The 17,033-nt window shown below is 49.2% G+C and overlaps 2 protein-coding genes across 2 annotated transcripts in view; one reads left to right on the top strand and one right to left on the bottom strand.

Annotated features, from left to right (window-relative positions):
• The window catches only part of WNT5B (Wnt family member 5B), a 74,790-nt gene that overhangs the window by 26,520 nt on the left and 31,237 nt on the right, over window positions 1-17,033 (bottom strand). The window lies entirely within an intron of this gene.
• On the top strand, window positions 12,763-16,339 carry FBXL14 (F-box and leucine rich repeat protein 14). The gene has a single exon (XM_076341344.1). It carries the CDS (start codon window positions 12,779-12,781, stop codon window positions 13,979-13,981), a length of 1,203 nt encoding a protein of 400 aa, XP_076197459.1. The 5' UTR covers window positions 12,763-12,778; the 3' UTR covers window positions 13,982-16,339.

The raw sequence follows: 17,033 nt of genomic DNA, 5'->3' as shown, positions 1-17,033 counted from the left end.
CACCTTCGCCTGAGTTAAATTCACATGGAGCCTCACCAGCACTTCAAGAAAAGTTGTATTCCTGGGAGGTTTTTTGATTGTGGATCCGTTCCCTGACTGATTTCACAGCTCACCGCCACAGGCTGAGGGCACAACTGCACAGAGGGTGAACATCAGCTTCTTGGACAGGAACTACTTAAACCCATATTGCTGCCAAAGCCCCCGTGTTACCAGGCCAAGGCCTGAACTGCAAGAACATGGTAGTTAAAAAAAAAAATTTAAAATCTAAGTCTTAAAAAATTAGTAACAAAGCATTAATTTGAAAGATGCATCTGTGTAAAATTACCTGCTTTGGAACAGATGAGGTTTCCAGTGTAGCGACTAGTACATGCTGCTGTGTAAATCCTTCCCTGAGCAGAAAGAAAAAAGAACTGGAAAAGTAACTAAAACTGCTAGCGCACTTTACTCAAATTTATTCCTTTTCAATGACTTTGAATTTGACTCAGTTTTCAAAGCACATTATATAGATATTTTAACTGCCAAAGCTATCCAAAAGCTTTCCAAAAAAAGCTATGCTTTTTTCCTGCTTCTCTCCTCAACATGAACTGTAATGTGACATTTTTGCTGGTGGCACAGACACTAGAATAGCATCCATCTTCTCCTCCCACAGCTCTGCTGGCCCAGCAGGGCTAACAAAAGTCAAAACTTGCTTTACATCAACACAGCCAGTGCAAGTGGCCACCAGACCAGCTTTCCACCCATCGTGAGGGTTTCTGAACACATCCTGCACTCCACCAGTGGGGACTTTATCCTCCAAAGAGCTCAGCCCACACCTAGGCTTCAAAACAAGGAATCGGATTTCAGGAGTTCCTATGGAAAACTGAGCTTTCCCTTTCCTGCTTTTGACATGAAAAATGTTGTAACCACCAGAAGCAAAACTCCAAGGGGTTTAATTATCTGGAAAATGTAGGTGCTTATCTAACACCTCATCTACTCAGAAAGTAGTGTACAAGCCCATGAATGATGGACACCGGAAAATTTGGCCTTAAGCTGTTTTGAGAGCGCAGTTGGTAGTACCCACATTTCACAGCCCTTCAAATACGGATTTAAGAGTCACCGTTCCTGCAGCAGGTGCAGCTGGGCTGGATAAGGGTACCCGATTCAGATCGTTACGATCCTGCAAACTTCAGAAAGGCACTTGGATATTTTGACTTCTAATGCCACCCAGTTTTTCAATCCAGTTTGCTATCAAGAGCTGAGGGAGGGCAGGACTGCTGCTTTTGACGCAATGTGGGTTGATGTCATCTTTGAATGATCATACGCCTACAGCGTCAGATGGCATGAGATTGTCACCAGGTCAGAATCACATGTGAAGAAGGAAACAAGTAACTACTGAGCGATTCTCATTCCCAGTGAAAATTTATGTATGTGTATGATTATGCGCCAATTTATCAGAGGGAGGGGCATTTCCCTTATTAAGGGTCCTGAGAAGCAACCAGAGCTTGGACGATGGAGGCTAAAATCCTCTCCTGTGGCCAAACTTTACCCTGAGCACAGGGTGGACATCAGGTCAGGTCCCCTGGTCCCCTGCAGGGACGGCCTGCCTCCCCCCCCCCCGCCCCGCACCCCGGTCACACTGAGACTGCATCACACCTTTATGCTAATGGTACTCTCTGGCCACATAACGTGTGGCACTTAAATTGCACTGCACTGGCATTTCCAGTGAGGAGCACGTACAAAGCCGACGATTTGGCACGAACAGTCCTCGCTGCGGTGACTTCGTCTGGAGCTCTGCTGATCTAAGCGAGGTGGGGATCTGACCCTGTGTCTGGTGACTACAGCAAGGGCTCAGGTCGGGACCTTGTCTTCCCAGCACCGCTGCTGATTTGCTTAGCCATCTTGTTTTGGTTATAACTAACTGTGACTCTGAAATTCAGTTTCTTCATCAGCCAAGGGGAGGTCAATTTATTTCAGGACCGGTATTGTGATCTTGCCTGTGGATGCTGTGATACATTACAGGCTCGTCTAATGCATTTAAAGATCCTTCAGTGAAACCATGTAAATACCGTTATTATTAACTCCATATTCATAGTAATACCTCAGGCAGAACTTAACAAACACAAGAGAACAGTCTATAGGAGACAGCTTTTTTCCAAAGAAGGAATGTTTTATACTTCCCTTGGAGCTAAAGGGAAAACATGTACCCAGTGGGAGAAATCCAGTGGGTTAAGTTCTTCCAATTGCCACTCAAATAGAGAAAATTAAAATGATCTATTTTATGCTATCATTCAAAAGGACATTTACAGTACCAGAGATTTTTTCCCCATTATCTTGAACATATTTATTCTCTCTGGGCAATATGTTACTGAATGTTGACTAGACAGGACTAGGGAATTTCTGTAGGTGTAACGGCTGTACATCTGGAATGCAATCTTGGCTTTTTTGGACAAATAGAAAGTTCTTGCAGTGAAAAATGTGTCCTGCAAAAAATAGTGTATTTGTAGAGAAGGTATGGATTGCTTATCTTGCAGGTGAGGGGAAGCACGCTGCGTTGCATAGAAGGGTTATGGCTGTATGTGTGTTTGCAGGTGTGGACCACAGAAAGCTGGTGTATGAGGATATATGTGCCCATCCCTGCAGTAGGCAGGGTGTAGGAGGAGAGAAGGAATTGCCTCAGTCTCTATATTGCAGGGAAAGCAAGAAATCCTATTAAGGATTTATGCTGTTCCAGCAAAATTACTTCCTCACTTGAAGCAAAAGCCAGCTTTTTCTTTGTCTTTACTTCACTCGTGCTGACAGCGTGCAGTTCTTCAGTCAAGCTCAGTGCCGATTTTGTACCGAGAGATTCATCACTAAGAAACGGGGTACCAAGCCTCCTAGCTCCCATTTCTGCTCTCGGTGACAATTTCAGTTGCCTTTGAAATGTTATTTCCAATGTATTTTGGGGGGACAGCCCTTATATTGCTAAACATAGAGTGAAAGCAGTTATTTATTACATGAATGGGTTTGAAAATATAGTGACGTGCACGTTCAAAAATATGTTCTAGAGAAGGCATGTATGGGAGATGTCTGAGAAGACATTTGTGCACGTTGTGTAATAATTATGTTTTCATTTACACAGTGTCTCCTCCACGCACAAGGGAATATAACAAAATGTAACTAAAACCGCACATCCTTACAAATAAAGGCAGAGAGAGTGTTTCATAAAAAGGTTAAACAAAAAAATCTGTTTAATGTCACTGTGGGGATTAGAGGAACTGGAGTAAAACAAACATCCAGAACAAACTTTGAGGGGTTGCTTCAGGAAAAGCACGTGTGTGAGTGTGTGCCATCACATCTGCATATTCAATACGTCTTGCTGGGACAGCTCGGGGAAAATAGGAAGCTGGAAATTTTCAGTGTGGGAATTAGATGGAAGAATGTGAACCATTCTAAACAAAACATAGCAAAGTTGCCAGCTGACTTGCTAAAATGCCAGTGCTCTCTAGGATCCCTTGAAACGGAGCTGAGGACTGGCCTTGCCGTTCAGGCAGTGGGTAGGGAGCCAGGAGATCTGGGCTGTATTCCTGGCCCTGCAACAAACCCAGCATGTGACGCTGGAAAGTCATTCAGCCCTAAGTTTCCAAAAACTGATTTCATGCCTGTACTTCTGGGCACCTAGCGTGAGACAGAGCGAGCCCAAACATCCAGGATTTCAAACAAAGTTAAGGCGCAGGTACTAACTTCCTATCCATGCAGAAGATATGTTTTGGGGCTCAGTTTCATCATGGATGCAACGGGGCTAAAATCTGCGAAGCAACCCGAAACGCTACAAAGCTGCAGGTATTACATGATTACATAGACCTCTCATTCTGCCAAAGGAGAGGTGCTACGGATATGCAAAGGAGTATTATTTAGTTACCTGTTGTTTCCCACATCCTGGCGACCATTGCCATTCTATAAATATTTTCACAGGTTTCAATACATCTGAAGATTTTTGTTTATGTTTCCGGCTTCAGGGCATCAAGGAATAATCTTCTTACGAAAGGATTCACTGTTCCAAAAGGAACATAAAGAATACAGACCGGGATTGCTGGCAAAAAGTGTGGAACAACACCACCGACAAGACTAAGAAAATAGTAGATCTCAGGGGTGAAATAGTGGAAAGAAAGCAGCTTTTCCACATAATTTAGTCAGCATGTATGCTGGGGGAAAAAAAAAGGAGTAAAAGCAGTATTTCTAGCTTACGTTTTCCTGTGCGTACACATTTTTTAAAAAAAATTGGGAACCATCTGGATTAAAGAAAGTTGTGTTCTCATTGTACATGACAAGGTCTGGTCACATAGAAGATTAGTTTACATTATACCGTAGGCAAAGGATTACTGTGTTTTTTCTGAATGGTGTAGAAACAAGTTGAAAGAACTAGTTTAAAACACAGATCCTGTTTTACCCATTTATATTTCCACCTCCAACACAGTGAACTCTATACCTTCTTCCCACCCTGTTTGCGTCTGCCCTTAATTTTACCCCCACATTTTCAAAGAGGATTTTCAAGATTTTTGTCACGCGCAGGTAGATAACGCGTTGGTGAATTCAGCAGTTTGAATGGGGTTTTAGAGTGTCCACACATACCCAAGAACAGAAGAAAGAACGAAAGCCGTTTCTGAAAGGTACCTCCTTTTGCCACCACCTCTCTGTGCATCCACTGGAGTTGCAGCAGAAAACTTTCAGAAAATCAGGGGAATTTAGCACCAACAGTTTCTGCGCTGTTACTGTTAGGAACAAGATGCTAAAGTAACCTTCCTTTGGCCAGAACTAATGCAAATCCTCCATTAAGTATAAAACTGTATTTTGTATCTTTATCCTGCCTTCTGTATAAAACTGTATTTTGTAACTCTCACCTGCAGTTTGTGCTGGGCTCTAACTGTGACTCTGATTTTCACAGCATGTTTCCAAAACAGTACTGCCCTATTTTTCAGTTTTCCTCTAAGAACTTACTTCGGAGCCGATGCTTATAGGGCAGGTGACATAACTTTGTCCAATTCTAGTGAACTACCAATTTTAGAATGCTATTTACTCCCTGAAAATGTGCTGGTGGCCACGGTCCAGAGAGGGAGGAGTTAAAAGTTAAAAGTAATGCTGCAGTAACCCATGGGTACAAAAATCCTGTGTTTTAAGAACCACACAGCTACATCCGTACCCTCCCTGGGCTGAGCGTACCTTCTCGTGAGGTTACCTCTAACTCTCGCTATTGCAAGAATATATGAATTGCCCATCCCTGGACCTTGCTCCTGGGGCCCCATGCAAGGCTTGACTGGAGAGGGACGAGCCCAGGTACGGATGCCTTTCCTTCCCTGGAGCTTCTGACAGAGAGGACAGCAAGAAGCTTCCCTGGTAGCCAAATATCCCTTACTCGCAAGCTGGCCAGTATTGCTACATCTGCCCTGACTGCATGGAAACCTTCGGCAGAGGGGAAGCTGCACCCACTCTTCTCCAACCTCAGCCAAAGGCCAGAACATCTCCTCCATGCCAGGCTGAACATGCTGGCTGTCAGCGCAGTTACATACACGCAGTGTCTGGCCATCTCTGCTGGGTTTTGGACTAAACAGCTGTTACAGAGGAAGATTTCACAAACCTGCTGCTGTAACAGGTACCACACAGCATGTTGGACACACATGTTTCTGCTGTGACTGCAGGGGCTGCCCCTTTTAGATCGAGTTGTAGAGGTCTCAGAGTTCAATCCCCAGGAATGGCTTATGAAAGCAATTACTACCTGAAAGGTCTCTTTGTTTATGTGCCACTGCTTTTAATAATAATAATGATTACATCAGATATTTTCTGCCATCTTGATCTTCTTTGGTACTGCTAATAAAGAAATGACAAAGCCCAACACGTAAAATAGCACCCAATGCAATGAACTGCAAGCGCTGAGGTTTGAGATTTTACATCCTGCCCTCCCAGAGCACTTTCCCTTTGATGATTTTAACCATTGAGTACTGAGCTTCATATAAGCCACAAAGGGTGTGACGTGCATGGCGGAGTCAGAGAATCGCCTGCGGCCAGGGGCCCAGGTCGCTTGCTCTAACCACCAGACAGTCCTGTCCCACAAGAGCAGACGAGACATACATGATAGATATACGACATTCAAGTGCAGTTGCCTGGACCATAATACATTACTTTGGTTCTTCAAGTGACCCTTTCATTTATGCTTGGTTCAATCTGTTACAGCAGCAACAGTCGCTGGACAATTTAATGGCAAAACTGGGAATATAATCCAGACCTCCCGCACTTTACAACCTCTGACCATTCCTCCTCGTATCAGCATAGTTATATTCTTGTCAGCTATTGACTGACAAGTAAAATCAAACCCTGAATACCCAAATCCCAAAGGCTCAAATTTAGAGCTCGAGTCTGCACTGAGACCTCAGCTTTGAATTTTGCCCCAGCACCTAACCACATATTCACAGTATGCTGTATTTTGAATAAGCCACCCCCAAGACCAGGAAATACATGGCAGATCAGAATTACTTTGTGCAGGAGGAACCACGTAATCCTAAAACACAGTCTCCTGTGGCACCTATTAGACACGATACCTGCAAAGTACAGAAAAAACACCAGTTTTTTATTTTTAAGCTTCATAAATTTATTTTTTTATTTTAAGCTTCATAGTGACCTAAGCTTCACAACAAAGCTCTGCATGCAAGAGGATCCTAATGTTACAATTTCCAAATAACCCACTGATTAGTTACATTTTCTTTACAATCTCTGGTCAAAAAAAAGATGATGACCAGCATGAATTCCAAAGGGAATCTGGTCACGTAGCAGCCCTATCCCTATTTATGCATGTGTATATGCGTGTACATAGATATGCTTATGTATCTAAAATATGCACATTACACATCTGTTCTGCCTACACTTAAATGCATAGGTCTTAATAGAGATCTTTGTCGTGTAATTACTGGTTGCATTCACAGAAGAGTTCTAGGGTATCATTTTTGCTTTCCATTCAAGAAACTACAACTACCTGAAAGGCGGTTGTAGCGAGGTGGGTGTTGGTCTCTTCTCCCAAGTAACAAGTGATAGGACGAGAGGAAATGGCCTCAAGTTGTGCCAGGGGAGGTTTAGATTGGATGTAAGGAAAAATGTCTTTACTGAAAGAGTGGTGAAACATTGGACCAGGCTGCCCAGGGAAGTGGTGGAGTCCCCATCCCTGGAGGTATTTAAAAGACGAATAGATGCGGCACTTAGGGACATGGTTTAGTGGGTGGTGGTGTTGGGTCGACGGTTGGACTCGATGATCTTAGAGGTCTTTTCCAACCTCAATGATTCTATGATTCTATGATTCTAAGGAAAGGAACCTCTAAAACACCCCATCGCAGCTTCTCTGACACCTTGCTAAGAGCAGAAAAGCTCTACAGTAGTAGCCAGGGGTCCACTCAGCGGGAAACGCTGATGAGCACCACGTTCTCTCCACGACAAGCTGGCACCCTTGTTTTGCTGAGCCATGTCAGAAGATGGTGGCTTAGGTGTCAGCAGTGCAAAGGGACCGTTTTGGTCTCGTCCATACACAAAAACCATTCCCCAAATTGACTTTTAAGAAATTCCACCAAACCAACTTTAAACCCAGCTTAAGACCATGGGTTGTATCAGGCTTAGTTGATTTTTGTGGACACGCTTCAAATCTGATGAAGAAGGTCTGGAAGCCAATTTGTGAAGGACAACTGTGACCCCCTGGAGCACGGCTGACATTAGAACTTGAACCAGTCCCAAACCAGCGTTAGCTGAACTACTCATTAAGCCAGTTGTATTTTTTGGAGAGGAGAAATTTCCCCACTGTAGCTTAAACTGCAGCGAAACGCTTTAAACTGAGAAGTAATGTAGGGGTAGACAGGACGAAAGGACTGACAACCCAACATCAGCCAGTCACAGGAAATTAGCTAACGGATTGTATCGGGCTACACCCCAAATGGCACCAGCCCGCAGCCCCTGCAACAGATGATGGAGGCTGAGGCCATCCATGCCTTGTTTTTTTCAAGGGTGGGAAGTAAAGCACCACTGTTTTAAATGAAAGCCTAGATCTCCAGAGCTGTCTGCGTGAACGAGCCCCACTGGGCTCCTACCTGCCTAACATCCCTTTGATCATCATAGCTCTACCGAGTGGCGCACATGAATCCGAGCTGCCTGTATACTCCTTCCCTGCAGTCTTCTCTGCTCCCTCGGATGAAGCTGCCTCTCGTCTCCCAGGTGCTGGGATGTGGGACAGCGCGGTCAGGTGGGGCAATGGGAGGGATTAGCAACTGCAGGGCACAAGAGAAGGCAAGGAGGAACACAGTCCCTCAAGGAGCCAGTTCATGGAAAGGAGTACAGTTAGCTAGGCAAGGTGGGGAAATGTATTACCTTAGGAATTAATTTAAGGTTAAATGGATCAAAAGAGAGAGAAGGGTTAGCGGACCACGGGCTTTATTGTTCAGGCGGGTTTGTGTCATTTCTCTCCTGCAGTCCCAGTGGCCACCGCCCATAGGTAAGAAAAAGCCAAAGGCCAAGAAGATTCCTGTGGGTAAATTCACGAGTTTTCCATTCCACGGCTGAAGCCATGAAAATGCAGAAAGCACATGGAGTAGGGTGGCAGAAGAAAAGGAAGGGTAGGGAAGGACTCTGTATTTGTTATCTCTTAAATGATTAATTTGAGCTAAAAGTTACCCTGCAAATTGAGGAGCAAAACCAACAAATAGGGACAAACTGAGATGGGAGCTGCAGGAAGACCTGGTGGACGTTATGCCCAATCATGCAATAAAAGAAACAGGATAGACGATGGAGCAGCTTTATCAGCACAAATTACTTCCAATCGCAGAAGCCACAAGCGAGTTACGCGGATCCTCCTGAACCCCTGCCAAGCAAAACTGTCCGGCCTCTGCTGAACACCGGTGTAATTGGGGAAAAAAAAAAGAATGAAACGTTTATCTGGCAAGTGCTTTCAAAAAGAGAAAGCGGCTGTTGGGAGCTGCTCAAGGGGCTGGAATGCTGGAGACGGTTCCAGGGGGACGGATCAGCTGTCAGAGTGCATACGAGGCAGGCAGGGATTTTTAATAAAATGCAGTTTATCGCACGGTGATTACCACCTCCTATTTATACCGTATGAGATCATGAAAAACATGGCACATATTTTGTTACTCCTGGAAACACAAAATCAACTGAACAACCATGTGATAAATTGGCCCTTTTCACGCACTTTTACTTTGTCTTTCTAAACCTCTATTTCCAAACGTCTGTCACTTAGATAAAGCAAGCAATAAAAATCTACTAGAAAAATATTTTCTGTGCTCCCTCGCAAAAAGCAACCCCATAGTAGATAAGGATTATGAGTCCAAATTCCAGGGCTGTTCCATTTAACATGTAAATCTTAATTGTTCACAAGGAAGCACTGACACTCAAAGTATATAACACGTGAGAAAGGGAACTTCAGGGTCTCCAGAAAACGCATCATCTATTTCTAACCTTTGCTGGTTACATGCAACAGGCATTAAAGACACAACGTGCTAAGATACAAAGTATTTCAGGTAAGCTTTTATGCCTTAAAGAGCAGGCCTTTCCCCGCTCCCCCTCAAATGTGGTTTGAAGGTGAAAGGCTTAGAGAGAGGAAATACCGCATTATTTCCGTGGTAAGATTCTGCAGTCGAATTCGGGATAATACGGTAAAAGACTTCATTAGCACTCTTTCAGAATGACTTGTATAACTTGCTTGTAGCTTTGCCAGTTATGAGTAATGCAACAATCACCAAGATACACCAACACCACCTTTGTACCACATTTCTTTCACACGTTGCCTGATGTCGACTGGACTCGGCCTCCTCGTAAGTGATCCCCCTGTCTTCAGCCCAGCAATCCTCGCCGAGGCAGGCCCACGCAGCCCGCGGGGCGCCGCACCTTTCACCTGCTCCTCACTGCACGGAAATGCTCCTTTTTGGTTGCGATGCTCTACGACTGGTCTGAGCAGAGTAGATCTGCAGTGCGGCTGCTCAGCAAAATCCATCGCCCCTAATCTTTTCCTTATTAACCCGATGGTTAGCCATCCCCCCGACAGCGCAAAATAATAACGCTACAAAGATAATTCGTACTGGGTGACACCCCGGTACAGTGTCTGTGTGGGACTGCAGCTCCACGATCATTAAAACCAGGTCCACACATCGCTGGATCACCCAGGAGTACAAATTTGATCGGGATCGGGCCAAGGCACGTGATCACACTCCTGCTGAATGAGCCAGTGCGCACGATATGGAGCCAACGCCAATTTTATGCTGGCCGTATGCCAGCCGCAGGGGTGCAGACGATACCTGATCTGGCTGGAGTTGTGTACAGTGATACCTGATCCGGCATAAAGTCTGCTAGTAAAAAGTTAACCTGTCAAAAACTTCTTGAATTAACTTGAGCAGGCAGAGTGAATGAATACCAGGTCAGCGCTTCACATCATGCGGCCACCCCATTTTTGAGCCAATAATAGGAGTTGTGCTGCTGGACTTTCTGCGTTGCCAAACCACAGCCTAATGTCGATAGTGATGCTTATATGCACGGGGATCTCATTGCAGGATCAGGGCCTAAGAATCCTTCAACTCGCGTTGCCTCCAACTCAAAGCAAAAAGAAAAAAGCAGAATGAAATCTAAACGTTTAATCTCTAAGTAGTTGACAGAGCCTACTAATATGGAATCTGTAGGTGAAGATGGAGCCACGGGCGTTTTTGTAGCAGATAAATTTAGATGATGATTAAAATAGAGCCTATTCCTTCAGGTTAGTGAAAGTCTCGATACAGCAAACACATCAGTAACTAGGCTGATTTCAGTAGTATTTTAGTAATCCAAACAGTATTAAAAATGCGCCCTGTTGTGTTGAATGAATGTGAACTTTATTTTTTTCTTTACAGCCCTTTTGAAACTGTTTTGAAAAGCCCTACCTGATCTCTGGTAGAACTTAACCCATTTTTAACACTGCCACAATAGTGGCCGGTGTTGAAACATGCACAGTTACCATTACACAAGGCTACAGACACGTAGGAAACGTTGATTTCAAACATTCTTTCTTGAAATTGCTGGAAATCACTGGAAATTGTTCCCTTTATGTGAGTACTTCAACTATTTTCAGAGCTAGTTCAAGGACACCATTAGCTGAAAGCCATTTCCAGAAGTTTTTCCATTTCCCATCATAGAGGCCCTAAAATGGTCCACCCAGAGGTCTAGCAACCTTGACAGTTACCCAGATCTCCGAGCTATTTACAGCCATGCTCCTATCGCCCCTGCGGGGATGCCTAGACAGGGGGTTCCCAAATTTTGGTCCTCAAGGTCATCATGCAGTCTCGAGGCCAAACCGCAGACCGCAGCAGCCTGCGCTCCAGCAGGCACGGGCGAGGCGGTGGCCCACTTTCCCCCTGCTGCCCTGTGCAGCAGCATGAGCCCCTGTTCTTCCTCACAGGGTCCGGCGGCCCGGGGCTCCCCAGAGAGCTCAAGGGTTCGTTTACCAGCCGGCCCAACGCGGCCCTTGGCAAACCTTGACGCTGAGGTGGGCCGGTGGCAGACGCCAGGGGCTCATGGGGGAGCAGGGAGGCCTGAAGTGAGGGGGCTGGCTGGACTGCGGTGCGGCGCCGAACTGAAGCGGCGGTGCCCTTCGCGGTTCAACCCTCCTCACGGGGGGGGGGGGGGGGGGTCCGCCACTCCCGCCCGGGCGGGGACAAGTCACCCGAGGGTGACAACGCAGCGCCCAGCCCCTTCTCCTCCTCACCGACAGGGCGGGAAGGGGGGGGGACGGCCGGCTCGGGCGCCCCCGACGGGCAGGGCGCGGAAGTCTGCGCGCCCCAGGCGGCCCCGGCCCTCCCCCCCCGCCCCCCGGTGGCGCCCCCGGCGGAGGAGCGGCGGCGGCGGGCGGGGGCGGCGGGCAGCGGGGCGCCGCCGCGGCGCGGCAACGGTTAACGGCGGGGCGCAGCGAACGGGCCGCGCTGTTTCCAGGGCGACGGCTCGGAGTGTTCCGGATCGTACCATTGCGCAAGCGGTGCGGGGGGGGGGGAGGGGGAGGAGGAGGGCGGGGGGAACGCGAGCGGCGCCGCCGCCGCCGCCGCCAGGCCCGGCCCAGCGCCGCCTCCTCCCTCCCTCCCTCCTCCCCCCCCCGCCTCGCCTCGCCGCGCCTCCTCCCCCTCCCGCCCGGCCGGAGCGCGGCGCCGGGGCCCAGCAGCGAGCGGCGCGCGGCGGAGCGGAGCAGGCGGCCGGCGGCGGCCGGGCCCGGAGCGGCGGAGTCGGTACCGGCGGCGGGGCGGGCCGGGCCGGGCCGGCGCGACCCCCTGCCCTCGCTGCCTTCTCGCCGCCGCGGGATGCGGGCGGCCCGGGGCCGCGGGCTGTGAGCGGCGGCAGCGCGGAGACAAAGGGAGGCGGCGGGGCTCGGCGGCCGGCACCAGGGACGGAGCGCGGGGGCTGCCGCCGCCGCCGGGGCGCACCCGCCCGCCCGCCGGGAGGCGGCACGATGCGGCACGGGGCGGCGCGGCCGCAGCAGCGCGGCGGCAGCAGCGGCGCGGCCCGCCCGGCGCGGCGGTAGAGGCGGCGGCGGCGGCGGCCTGAGGGCGCGGGGCCGGGCCGGGCCGGCGGTCGCGCAGCAGCGTCTCCCGCGGGCCGGGCCGCGCCGCCCGGGCCGGCGATGTGAGGGCGGCGGCGGCGGCGAGGAGGAGCGCGGCGCGGCGCGGCACGGCGCGGAGCGGAAGGCGGGCGGGCCCCGAGCGGAAGCGGGCCGGGCCCGGCGGCGAGGAGGAGCGCGGCGCCGGCGGGGGCGGCCGGGCGCGGGCGTGCGATGGAAACGCACATCTCGTGCCTGTTCCCCGAGCTGCTGGCCATGATCTTCGGGTACCTGGAGGTGCGGGACAAGGGCCGCGCGGCGCAGGTGTGCACGGCCTGGCGGGACGCCGCCTACCACCGCTCGGTCTGGCGGGGCGTGGAGGCCAAGCTGCACCTGCGCCGCGCCAACCCCTCGCTCTTCCCCAGCCTGGCGGCGCGGGGCATCCGGCGGGTGCAGATCCTGTCGCTGCGGCGCAGCCTGAGCTACGTGATCCAGGGCATGGCGGACATCGAGAGCCTCAACCTCAGCGGCTGCTACAACCTCACCGACAACGGGCTGGGCCACGCCTTCGTGGCGGAGATCAGCTCCCTGCGCTCGCTCAACCTGAGCCTCTGCAAGCAGATCACGGACAGCAGCCTGGGCCGCATCGCCCAGTACCTCAAGGGCCTGGAGGTGCTCGAGCTGGGGGGCTGCAGCAACATCACCAACACCGGCCTCCTCCTCATCGCCTGGGGCCTGCAGCGCCTCAAGAGCCTCAACCTGCGCTCCTGCCGGCACCTCTCCGACGTGGGCATCGGGCACCTGGCGGGCATGACGCGCAGCGCGGCCGAGGGCTGCCTGGGCCTGGAGCAGCTCACGCTGCAGGACTGCCAGAAGCTCAGCGACCTCTCGCTCAAGCACCTGGCCCGCGGGCTGGGCCGCCTCCGCCAGCTCAACCTCAGCTTCTGCGGGGGCATCTCGGACGCGGGCCTGCTGCACCTGTCGCACATGAGCAGCCTGCGCAGCCTCAACCTGCGCTCCTGCGACAACATCAGCGACACGGGCATCATGCATCTGGCCATGGGCAGCCTGCGGCTGTCCGGCCTCGACGTCTCCTTTTGCGACAAGGTGGGGGACCAGAGCCTAGCCTATATCGCACAGGGCCTGGACGGGCTGCGCTCCCTCTCCCTCTGCTCCTGCCACATTAGCGACGAGGGCATCAACCGCATGGTGCGGCAGATGCACGGGCTCCGCACCCTCAACATCGGCCAGTGCGTCCGCATCACTGACAAGGGCCTGGAGCTCATCGCCGAACACCTCAGCCAGCTCACAGGCATCGATCTCTACGGCTGCACCCGCATTACCAAGCGGGGCTTGGAGCGCATCACCCAGCTGCCCTGCCTCAAGGTGCTCAACCTGGGACTTTGGGAAATGACTGAGAGCGAGAAGGTCAGGTGAGGGAAGGGGGGTGCCCCGAGACCTCCATCTCCTCTGGAGGGACTCACTGACTGACTGACTGACTGCTGCAATGGAGGAGAGAAAGAGAGAGAGGGGCGCGCACAGAGCCATGCTACCCACGCACCCTGGCACCGGAGGGAGGAACATAGAGAGTATATCCTCAACCCTTCTGTGCTGCCTACCTACCCTTGCTCAGGAGGAGGAGGAGGAGGAGGAAGGGGGGGCAGGAGGAGAGAGAGAAAGCACCTATCCTTTTTCCAGGTCATGCCTCCAGCTCCATGGTGGGGAGACAGAGCTCCCCCTTCCCCCACAGCATCCTTTCCTGCGGAAGAGGTAGAAGCCCACACTCTTATGCACTGGGGCTAGAGACACCCCTCTTTATCCCCACTCCCTGTTTCCATCCCCTCGTGCACTAAGGATGGATAAAGAAAGACCCTTGTTCTGCCATGTATTCAGAATAATTATTTTTGGTTTATATAAAGGAGAGTGGGAATGGAGATGGGAACAAACAGTAACAACAGCAGAAAAGGCTTCCTAGCTACACTTATGTACCCGTCCACCCAGTCATCCTGCGCTGGGCACAGACACAGCTTTTGGTAAAATAACCATTCCACCTCTGCGCTTGCCCCTCCCCTGTCAACTGGGAATTGTGACAGAAATACTGCTCCCTAGGTACATTGATGATTTTTTTTTTTTTTTTTTTTTTAAATCTGTTTTCAATCTCCAGTTCCATGTTATTCTCTGCTGTGGGTGGATACAACCTCCCACTATTCCAGTTCTCCACTGCACTGAGACTAGGGATAGCTACAGCCTCTCCTTTTGTCAATGTGTTTCCGTATCATCCTGCACTATGGTTAATGGAAAAGCCTAGGCACTCCATTCTCTCTCCCCATCTCTCTATTGGAGATGAAGATACCATTTCCTCCTTCTCCTGTCTCTGTGGGGACTGGACACAGACCCCAGTCTCTTAAGCCTTCCCATGCACTGGGGGACACAGAGTTACCGAGACTCATCTACCCTTTCATCATTCTCTCTTTTTCTCCCCTCCTTCTTCTTGGCAACAGGGATAGACATATCCAGCTACATATCCATTCCTCTTTGGGTCAGGGGTGAGCAGATAGAAGAGGTGGCTAGCTCCCCTCTATCCAGGGGACTTGAGGAAGAATCTCCAGCTTCATTTCTGCTTCATTTGAGATACTGTGACCTGTTTTTATTTTGAAATGCATAAAAAAAATTACTGCTACAAAAACAGCCTCTTACTCTCCCATCTATCCCTTGCTTACGTCCTGTAACTGATCCCAGTTTTCCTCACTCATTCTCCTCTTTACAGTATTCATTTTCTTACATGGTTTTATTTTTAAAGACATTTGAAGTTGCTGTTCTTGTGGATTTTTAAGTACATTTTTTTTCTGCTGAATATATTCTATATATATAAATATATATATGATGTCTGGCTACCTCGTTTTAATTTGTTACCTTCCCCCCTCCCCCCCCAAAAGCCCTGGAATTCTTACAGGAAAGAGATTTTGAGACTGAAACATTTTTGTGCCTAGACTGGAATAATGCCCCTTGGGTTTGTTCTTCTTTTTCTCCCCCCCCCCCCTTTTTTTTTAAATTTTTGTTTGTTTGTTTTTGGTTTTTTTTAAGCTTACCCTACTGTGTCCCACCTTCACATTCTGGTTGTGCCTCTCCCCCCCTCTTCACTGGGGACTGGGGACCCGAACTGTGCTTCTGCATTTTTACTCTTCTAGCACAAACGTGTAACGTGAGAATCCACGCTGAGGATTGGGCTACTGTTAACAGAAACGTGTAAAATGCAAGTTCGTTTAAAAAAAAAAAATTTATATATATAGATATATGCAAATGCTTTCCCCTCCCCTCCCAAATCACCTACAGAAGGTCACTATGCGAGGCTTCCTGTTTGTAGGTGGAGAGGAGCAGAGCTGGCCTGCAGACCCTGAGGCTGCAACGTGAAGGGGAGGAGACTGAAGTTCATCTGTCTTATCTCTGTTCTGTCAATAAAATGGAGCTGGGTCTTTAGATTATTATTATTTTTTTAATTACTATTTTAAAAAGGAAGAGTAAGTTTGGGTTTTGTTTTTTGTTTTTTGTTTTTTTTTTTTTTTTTAAAGAAAAATATCTTGGCAGTTTTTTTGCTCATCTGTTCAAAATCTCAAATCCTCCACAGTAACAGGCCAGACCATGGAGTTAACGCAAACCCAGAGACCCCTATGGATTAATTGTACTGTTTGTGAATTTGTATAAAAAAAAATAACAAAGATCCTCTTAAAACATTTTATATTCTTACAGTAAAAGGTTAAACATATTTATATAATAAAAGAGGAAATATGAAGTATGTTTTTGAAAAAAAAAAAAAAAAAAAAAAAGCCGTATCTGTGTTGTCTGTGCTTTTTAAAGACAGGTATTTATCTAACCATCTATGCGTTGGGTTTGGTAAGTATGGCGTGTGGCTCATGCTGGGGGTTTGGGGCTGCTCGCTCTTGTTCCAGTGAGTGACGGAGGAGGAGGAAGGAAGAGAGCCTGGTGCCTCCTGTGCAGGATGTTGAGTAACATCATCGTGAAGGGTTTGTAAGGAAGGGGTTCGGTAGGACCAGCCTTGTCTGCGAGGGCACTCGCAGCATCCGTGAGGAGAAACTAAGTTCAGCTGCCCATCGGTGTGAGGTGTCAGCTCAGTTTGAGGTCAGACAAACTGCAAGTGCTGACGCTCGCTAGCAAGTGAATCAAGTATCCAGTGGTAGAGGAAGACATTTGGGAGGGAGGAGAGAAGGGCTGTCTGTCTTAATATTTTAAAGCTCCAGGTAGATGGCAGAGGTTTTTGTGATTTACTTAAATTGAGGCCCACCCTGGGTGGATGACCCATCAAATAAAAACGTTTCCCGGCAGTGACAACCACCAAAACCCGTGCCCTTGCCGGCACACGAGGACCTGGGAAATCTGAAGTGTCTTGGTTGGTTTCCACTGCCCAGGCGAAGATTAAAGAGGAAGTAAAGTGGGAATTTAAAAAAAAAAAAAAAAGTTTGACTAATCTAAG

This window comes from Aptenodytes patagonicus, chromosome 1 (assembly GCF_965638725.1).
Source record: "Aptenodytes patagonicus chromosome 1, bAptPat1.pri.cur, whole genome shotgun sequence".
NCBI classification, from domain to species: domain Eukaryota; kingdom Metazoa; phylum Chordata; class Aves; order Sphenisciformes; family Spheniscidae; genus Aptenodytes; species Aptenodytes patagonicus.
Note: the sequence above shows the minus strand (reverse complement) of the source record. Positions and strands in the feature narration are given on the sequence as shown.